Here is a 9818-nt window from a genome sequence, read left to right as displayed (position 1 = left end):
GGGGGCATAAGAAACGCTGTTTTGCACATCATGTGGCCTGGGGTTAATTAGGGGAAAAAAGGAAAGGGAAATATATAGGGCATGGCAAGAAAACACAGGCGCTGACTTTCTAAAAAGCAGCTTTTATCTTGTAACAGTGGGATAAAACAAAGACAGGGAGAGCAATCAAGAGATGGGAAGAGAAGAGGAAAGCTCTCCTCTGAATAGTGGATCTGCATCGAGATGAAGCACATACAGCAGTGGAAGGTGAAGAGACTAATTATACCTAGGTATAAAAGGTGTAATGTGTTAATTTATCCAGCAATCCCTCTAAGCAGACAAATCTCTCTCCTTTGAAATAAGCACAACCTGTATTTCAGATGTCAACTGCTTTGTAAACCGTAATGGCTTTTATTCAGTTATGAGACATATTTTACACTTGAGGCATTGTGCTGTTAGTAAAAAAATCACAACAGTTTTAACTCACTTGTAGAAAATGTGAGCAAAAAACAAAACAATGTCTGGCATTGAATAACTTGGAGGCTTGTGAATATGTACGTCAGACAAGGGTTTCCATATGCCCAGGATTAAATGATCTCCATAAATAGCCATCTCGGCCATTGATACATCTTTTAAGACAAGACTTTGTAATGTGCAAGCCCAATCGTATGCACAGAAATATTAGGGCCTCTCATGCAATTTGCCTTTGTTAATGCGCTATTTGAACAGGTCAAAATGGGTGCCATGTGGGAGCATTTTCTTATGTACACACATACATGAGAAAGGGGAAACGACAGTAGATGTAAAATAGAACAGTAAGAAAAAGGTTTAACAACGCACTGCACACAGACATCCAAACACCACTCTCCAAATTTTAGTTATCTTAAGTACATAATTTAGCAACCATGTAATTTCCTTTAATACGAATCTTGAATGAAAGAAAACGTATTTGGCCCCATGTTGTTGATCTACTAATTCATCTAGCCACATGGCTCTAATAGTTTTGGTTCAGAGTTTTTTTTTTTTTTTTTTAAACAATCAACAGCACTGTATGTCCATACATGAAGCAGGAATTCCACACACACACAGACACACACACACACACACACACACACACACAAGTACAGCTCATCTCTTTGCAATTTGCGATACTCACTGGAAGTAATTTCTATGGGAAATGCATGCAAAATGGCAACTGATCTAGCAAATGTGCTTGGATAAAAAAAAAAATTAAAAAAAGAGAAAACAATTGTTTTCACCAGTACGTTTTAAGTTGCAATTACAATGATTTATCAATATTTGACAATTGAAAAATGTTTTCACAAATATTGCCACATTACTGAACCATGACATTTTTCTGATACTCAAGTTTTAAGACTTTGTATTATATATTATTACAGACATCTAAGCTGTGTTCAAAAGCACACCTAAGTGAAAGTGTATAATTCAGATTTTCCTGCTTTCTGGTTCTGCATGCCAATGTATACTGTAATTATATGTTTAGCCAAAAAATACTTGCATGACCAGATTTCAAACAGAGAGCTTATAAGAGACTGAATAAACACCTCAAGTGACAAGTGTATTTTAGCTGAGAGGATCTTTTCAATGGAGCTCCAACCAGTGTAACATTGACTGGTCTCTATCTCAAACACAAAACGCTGCTTCAGTATCACTTTCTCACAGAGAAGATCACTAATCAAAATTTCCCTGATTTGGCTTGAACTTAAGTTGCACTAGTTCTACAAAATAAAATATTCAGTGGTTCCTTTTAGCCATTCCACACAGTATAACACTACAGACAGTATTTTTCCCAGATGAAACCTTATGGCTACTTTAACATCAGATCTGTGGTCCAACACTTTGAACAATGCCACTAAGGCCTTACACCCACTTACACAACGTCTACACATACTGCATAGTGAAAGCAGCACATGAGCAGAGCAGCAGCTACAGTCCTCTGTCAAGGTCTATGCAAGATGCATTCAGGCACAGTACTGCTGTATAGGTCACTTGTGTATTGGCAGCACTCAGGAGCTGAAAAACACAATTACTGTGTGAAAAAAGTAAGAAAAGTATCAAAGCCAAAAAGATGGCCAGCCTGTGTAGACAGCTGTATTGAGTTAAATTTAAGTATATCTATTCTGTCAGACAAGCGTGAGATGGAAAACTGAAAAAAGCAACTATGTAGACAAGCCATTGGTTGCCTATTAGACATCAGTGTGGCTTTTTCATTATTATTATTATTATTATTATTATTAGTCTCAAAACCGAGAGATCCTACATACCACAGCTGTCAGTGTCAACACAAACAGCCTTCTCCCATAGCTTCTCACGTTCATTCCCTGACTCTGATTTTCTGGTTACACATTTTTAACTCTATATGCAGTCTGCACAAGCAAAACCAATAACCAGTCACATGTTCCAATAATTCTGCTCACTTGAAAAATGGGTGGTTTCAAACTAAAAGGTGCAAAGCTGTTTACAGATGTAGATATCTGGAAATAAAAGCTGAAATGCTGATCCTTGTCTCATATTGTCAAACGCAAATGTTTTCAGGAGAGCAAAAATAACAGAATTGGTAAAAAGTAAAGTGACTGAAAGTTTAAAGAAAGTTGATAGCCTGTGCTCCCCCCTTCAAATCAATATATTTGTATCAGTAAAAATAACACTTTCATGTACTTAAAAGGCAAATGCATGCAACATCTTCAAAAAGGTATTTTCTTATGTATTCCATACTCTGGAATAGAACCTTTTTACGTCTCTCTCCTAAACCCATGATAAACATATTCATTCTCCATAATGCATATGTAAAAGGCAGGGATGATATCGTTTGGCCCATGACTAGGTGCCACATTAAAATGAGGACTTGTGCTGGGCTAGGGCCCCAGGCTTCACGTTTGACAACGTGGACTCCCTTTAAATTAAAAGTACAGAGGACTGTTTGCCACAGAGGGCAACTTCAAATATGTCAACACTGGCACAAATGACACTGTCAAAAGAGCTCATTAGTGTCCTCTTATGTATTGATGAGGGCAATGAACCCACAAACTCTGGGATTTTGAAGGAATAATGTCAAATTCTTTAAAAAAAATCTGCTCCGAACATTTGAAATCTGTTTTTGCTTCTGTGGGTGACCACTTGCAAAAATCCATTACCAGGGATCATACGTCACCATTAGCGAAAATACAAGCTAAGGTTCTGCACTCACCTTTGCACACGAGACGGAGGAGCAAAGACGCCATGTTTTGGTGGGCAGCTGAAGTACCTCACTCCTCCCACTGATCCATCATTCTTACCACTTGGCTTGTCCAGTTCAATGCCCAACCAGAGGCCTAAATGGACAGAAAGACAGACAGACCAGAAATCAAAATAACTTTCAAGGGCCCATAGTCTCATATCTCCTACTAGAGATCCACATTAAAAAAGATTTAAGTCTTCAATGTTGGCAGCTGTAAAAACTAGATGTGTTAATATTATAATGTTTTCTGCACTGTACTAACCAAACTGTACACAGAAAAGCAATCAGCTGTTGCATGAAAATATAGCTTCCAAAAGGGTGTTGCATCATTAGATTCATGTGCCACATTAGGAAATAGACAAAAAGTAAAAAATAAATCTATTTATGTGAATCTTCAGCAAAAAGAGCTGCTTTTGATATAAAGACACCATCCTCAAAGCACTGAGGCTGAGATAACAGAATTGCTAGCACTGATTTAAGAGTGTCAAAGGACATCTCCAACAGAAATCCCCTTAAACATGATCTTGGGGTGTGAGATACGTTAGTACTTAGAAGCAGCTAAGCAGCTTTCTCATCTTATTTAGTATATACTGTCCAACTGCAATGACTTGTGACTGAGAAAAAGAGGATCTTAATAGAGCTTTCTTGTATACATTTCTCCCCTTTTAACTCATTCTACAATAACGATACTGCACAAAGGTTTTCATAAATGTGCAATGATTTTGGCATTTCTTGCTACAAAAAGATAGAATATAAATTGAATATAGTAAATAAAGATTGATGTATCAACCTGAGGCAACAACGCAATTTCTACATATGGAGACAAAAGTGGCAATCCATGATCATTCCTTCATTCATGTCACAAGATGTCACGTTGAATATAAACATGTCCACTAAGTCTTTTTTCTATAGGCGTTTGATTTTATAGTCAGCCATACCAACTTTCTTTAAGGAAACTGCAGTAATTGTAATTATTTGTGTTGTTCCTGAAAACAGAAAGGATAGCCATGATTTATTAAAATCAATAAATATTTGATATGCCATGGAGGATTTTTTTTTTTAGGCTGTTCCTAAACTCTAAGTACCATATACCTAACATTGATAACCTTAGAGAGTACTTTGGTCTTCTTGGACATGTTCTTTATTGTGTGAATGCTGATTCACAGTATTGTTATTCCATTGTTTATTATTCCGCCTTCTTAAGCTTTAAAAAAGATTTTTACATTGAAAGTCAGGAGCAGACTTCAAATCCTCTTCCACTTCAAAATGTATCTCCTCCTACATACTTTCACCTACAGACTTCAATCAAACTTTAAACCACTCACAAAAAACTTTAGCTATTAGACAACATCTCAGCAGTTCGATACAGTCTGTGTCAATGTTAAGTTTAGAGTATCTTTTTTGCTATCAAATTTCTCTCTTTTTTCATTTAAGCAAAAGTGCCAAACATTGATCCTGACGACAATATACAGAGAATTACACTACACATACCGAAGAAGGCACAGTGCACCTTCTCCACAATCCCTCCCTGCAACCAAATGTTTCCACACCAAAACAAAGAGGAAATACAGGAAGGAGGGAGACACAACAGCAAGAACAATGTCTGCAGCTCACAAACAAGACCCACGGAAACAGACAAACACACAAGAGGCATCGGCAGGAAGACTGGCAATAGACAAAATATGTACACAGATAGAAGCAAGAAGGCTATAGCACAAGTCTACAGCATGGATTTCAAGGATTGAGCAATGCTGAGGCAAGTGTCCAAAGTCTTTCTTGGGCGCGTTATTTGTGCGAGTCGTGAAGAGCTCCATGTATAAGCCATCCTAAAAGGAAAGGGTCCATGTACAAATAGACAAGTCATGAGGTGGTTTGGTTCAATGAGGTGGTTGATTGAAATAATTGATGACGTTGAAAGTCAATGTGCGAATAGTAGTGTTGTTCTTCTTTGGGCTGTTACTGTAAATTTGATGAGCTCTTATAATCTCAATCTGAAGATTTGCCAATTTCGGGAACCACAGGCACGGAGCGCGAGATATATATATAGCATTAGAGCCTTCCAGCCCGACGATGCGGATGTTGCATCTCTGGTTTCTGTCCTCCAAAAGCTCTTCAAAAGCGTGGCCAAGGCTGTCAAGAGTACTTGAGTTGCTTTCTATGGTAGTTTTACAATTGTCCACATAAGATCTCATAGAGCCAAAGCTTGCAGTTAGAGACGCTAGCTGGGCATTTATAGCAGTTGGCTTGTTCTTGTTGTCGACCCCCACCTGTTAAATCTGAGACTACATCTGAAAAGGTAGCTTTTCTTTTTCTCCAGTAATGCTCCTGCAATGGCATCCATGTTGCCACGTTGGGTTTTGTTCTTGTTTGCCATTCTGCTTTAAATGACTATCAAGCACAAACTGATAGAATATCAGAGTTGGAACAATATAACAACTGTTTGGCAAAATTGGGCCAAGAACTATGCCTTAAGCTGCCTTCTCTGTAGCCGATCACGTAACTCCATGTTCACTGTATCTGCATTTACAATATGAGTCTGATTATTGTGGGTGATGTCAGAGCTAGAGGAGAGATAAAAATCCTCTAGAACTTGCTCTCATGGCAACAATTTTTACTTGTCATACACCATTCATACACCATTCATACGTTAAAACGTAGGTAAATGTTAGGTTAGCACTTGGACTAATAGTTTCTTTATTCTCATTTGGCATTGAGCCAAAATGCAAACAATGAATATTTTGAAACTGATTTCCGAGTCATTTTTAATTTTTACGCACACACATTTTATATAAATAAGTTCGCAAAGACCTTCTGGCAGTAAGGTCATTTAACTGATGCCACTTAAAGATTTGGCTTTTTTAAACCTTTTCACAGGTCTGTCCCTCACTGGCAGAGCAATCAGACACAGGTTACATGGTCAATAGCTCATTAGAAAGATCAAGGCCTCAGAGATCAAAAGGGGTCTTCTCTCTATTTACAAGCATGTTAACTGATTAGACAGATAGCTCGCGCAGTTCTCCTAACCATGATGCAGCAGTTTTGCCCATTGATGTCAAAAGCTGCATGTCACATTTTCTTCTGCTGAACTTTAACAAAACAGAGATCCTGTAATATGATATACTATGGCAACTATCAATTGCATTTGATAACAGTTTCTGGGATTTCCAAAATAAAAGTCTAAGCTGGTGAATTCATAACAGGGAAATGGCCTGGCAGATTGTCCCAGCCCATAATCACACATGTAATCTATGATAATACATCCAAAACCATGTACTTCTGCTCACATTTTCAGTAGAAAATATATTGCTGATCTGCTACTACACTATGAACCACCCAGACCTCTCAGGTAATATGGCAGGCATGCTTTCGTCCCCAGAGTCAGAACTAAACAGGTGAAGCAGCTTTCAGTTTCTATGCTCCTCATATCTGGAATAAACTCCCAGAAACCTGTAGATCGCTGCTACTCTAGTTCTTTAAATCAAGGCTGAGACCTTTCTATTTGAGCTGCCTTTCTTTAAATGACTAATCATTTCTTTAAATTTTTATGCTGCACTGTAAATTTATTCTTGTGTTTATGTTTCTCTTTGTTTTTAACTGTCTATCAGTGTTTTACGGTTTTAATGCTTTGTGATTTTTACTGTTTTTACTTGTGTTTTATCTGTTTACTGATTTGTGTAAAAAGAACTTCGAATGACTTGTTGCTGAAATGTGCTATACAAATAAAGCTGCCTTGCCTTGCCTTGCCTAGACGGTCCTTAATGTGGCTCAGGACACAGACACGTCCACGCGTTTGAAATGGTTATTATAACAGCAGAAGATAGTTTGGCGGACAGACTTCCACCATATTACTCAAAAAAAGTTAATTCAACAACATTACTTTCATTGAAAGTACATTTCAGTAAACGTCAGGTCTCATATAAAGTTACAATCCATCTGTATTCCCCATGACTTATATTATACTGTTTTTTTGAACATGCTAGTGATTAATGCCTTTTGTCTTACAGCTTTTTCAGTGCAATGTCATCTTTTCAGCCCATGTACCAATCCTCTCAACTCCTTAGGGTGATGTCTAATAACAGTAAATAAAAAGTATTTATTTCAGCCTTTTCAGTAAATCTATTTGAAATTCCACTTTTATTAGTTTAGCTTCCAGTTTTTAGCAGTGTATTTAAGCTCTTAACTTATTTAGGTAATGCAGTTCAGCTTCCAACTCTTACAGTTTTACATTTAAACTCCCAGGTTTTTAAGCAGTGCAATCCATTAGAGATTTTTCAAACTTTCTCTTCTTTACTTATGCTTTTCTTCAACTAGAAAATAAATTCAAAATGTAAAATGTTCTACATCTCTTGGCATTATTGAACTTTTATTGTTAGTTTTTCAAAAACACTTTCACATTAGTGTTATTTAACATACCACTTAAAGCATTCCCACTTTTCTATTCTAACTTCATTCTTTGGTACTTTAGATAGCATTTTAAATATGCATGGACACTATTATTCACCTTTCAAATAAGGCAATTTTCCACATATTACAATTCACATTAGGTATTGGTTGAATGAAAAGTCATGCTGAATACCATTGTTGTCTTAAAGATTCACGTGAGCAATTGAAGTGTCATCCAGAATACACAGATGAAAAGCAACACTGCAAAACATCTACCAAATAAAGGGCATTAATGGTGAAATATTATGTGTCGCAGTATAAATTTTAAGGTGATTTCAACGGTAACAGTAATTTTAACAACTGACCTGGAGCAAAGCTGGTCTTTCCATAGAATTTGACTACACCGGTTCTCTGGCCTACAACCAGCACCCTCTCCCCCAGGCGCATCTCAGGGCCCCCACACATAGAGCCACTAGCTGAGGGGGTTTGGCCTCGAAGACCTGGGAAAGATGAACAAAAAGTGTTTCACTGCTTACTTCCCTCAATTCGATTCCATTGGATTTGTATCATCATGAAAAAGAAAGTGGGATCTTATTAAAGTCAGTGTAAAGACAATACAGTATATAATGTAATACAGACCTGCAGTAAGTGCTGAGGTGTCAGGAGAAGAGTGCAGGGCCGGAGTGGTCCTGGGACTCAGGGAAGCACGCTCCCTTCGCTGCCTGGCAGAAGGACGTTGTCTTGGCAATGGACGAGGTCGGGCACCTGGCCCATGCCGAGAGTCCAGTGAAGAGGAGGAAGAGGAGAGAGAGTGGGAGAGAACACCTGTGGTGAAAATAACAGAGGAATGAGTTACAACAAACACGGGGAACAGGCAATTAAAAGAAAGTACTGTTCAAAACAAGTGTCTTAAACAGAACACACGGTCAAAAGTGAATTAATAAAAGCTATTTCTGTGAAGGCAGCTACTCGGCCAGTGATATACATGAAACATTCAAAAAGGTGCACAAACTGCATCTATGCTCCACTGGAACACTGGTTGTAAATGTTATCCCTTTTGCAATCTTAAATCACATGGCACAAGCTGTGTGCCTTTCCTCTTAATACTGAACCAACCATTCATCCATCCATTCAGAATCAGAATCCGCTTTATTCGCCAGGTATGAGGACACATACGAGGAATTTTTCTTTGGAGCATTGTTGCTCACACTGTGCTTACACACAAAACAAAAAATATACACACTAATATATAGAACACATTTCAGGCTTATATCAGTGACTTTTCTAATTCCATGAAAATAATGATCCTCAGCCTATGATTTATTTTTTTCTATATTGTTCTTCTGAATGAGACAGTGCCTACAGCACTCAGATCCAGACAATTACCATTGTTCTCGTTCAGAAATCCAAACATCTGTGTTGCATGATTCTATGGCAGCACAAATCAACTGAGCTCAATCTTTTATAGTTGCTAGTGTGTTATCAATGTCCAATTACGTTCCAACATACTAATCCCCTCCAAAAACTTGAGGGAATGAGATGGGGGATGCCCAATTTCACTCTCAAGCCATTTGGATGCAGGACCTCGTTAAGCTTTTAACTTCCACAGACCTTCACAGGCCATAAGTTCATTAAGTGCCCAAGAGGCTAATTGATTAAATTGGTGCCAAAGTGCTGTAAGACAAAGGGATGATTCAGCTGCAAACAAATTGGAACCCAGACAGTAATGGGCAAAAAAACCCATCCTTTGCCTAAAGTAGTTTTCAACAGTAAGTCTTAGCTAACAAAAGAAATAACAGTTAAATCTACTGATTCTGTCATTACTGTTTAATTAACCAATCTCTTTATTGCTTTAATTGATCAGTGGACTTTTGAACATTGGCAACCAACCAAAAGTATATAACTGCAAGCAAATTGTATTTTTTGGGTTGAGGAAAATATCTGGAATACAGATTGTTTCAACACACAATCAGATTTATAATTTTTTTTTATCAAAGTTACATGTAATCAATTACATCTTTAACATACCAGTACAGTACTTTGTTTTGTTTTGAAGGCATTGATGTTCCGGTTGAACTACCCACAGATGGATAACGATTGGTTTAAAGCATTAAGGTGCACTGATTATCAAAGAAAAGAGAAGTATGTGACTTGTCCATCTTCAGTAGACTTGACTTGTGTCTTTACAGGTTTCCCTTAAATTAAAAAAAAAAAAAAA

The 9818-nt window shown here is 37.6% G+C and overlaps 1 protein-coding gene across 2 annotated transcripts in view; it reads right to left on the bottom strand.

Annotated features, from left to right (window-relative positions):
* Positions 1-9818, bottom strand: part of LOC116670640 (CAP-Gly domain-containing linker protein 4) — a 35175-nt gene that overhangs the window by 3352 nt on the left and 22005 nt on the right. For both annotated transcript variants that reach the window (XM_032501247.1, XM_032501248.1), the window contains exons 10-12: positions 8240-8425; positions 7966-8100; positions 3188-3311 (exon numbers count right to left, since the gene is read on the bottom strand). In XM_032501247.1, coding sequence (XP_032357138.1) covers positions 3188-3311; positions 7966-8100; positions 8240-8425 — 445 coding nt within the window. The remainder of the gene's footprint in view (positions 1-3187; positions 3312-7965; positions 8101-8239; positions 8426-9818) is intronic.

This window comes from Etheostoma spectabile, chromosome 20 (genome assembly GCF_008692095.1).
Source record: "Etheostoma spectabile isolate EspeVRDwgs_2016 chromosome 20, UIUC_Espe_1.0, whole genome shotgun sequence".
Taxonomy (NCBI): domain Eukaryota; kingdom Metazoa; phylum Chordata; class Actinopteri; order Perciformes; family Percidae; genus Etheostoma; species Etheostoma spectabile.
Note: the sequence above shows the minus strand (reverse complement) of the source record. Positions and strands in the feature narration are given on the sequence as shown.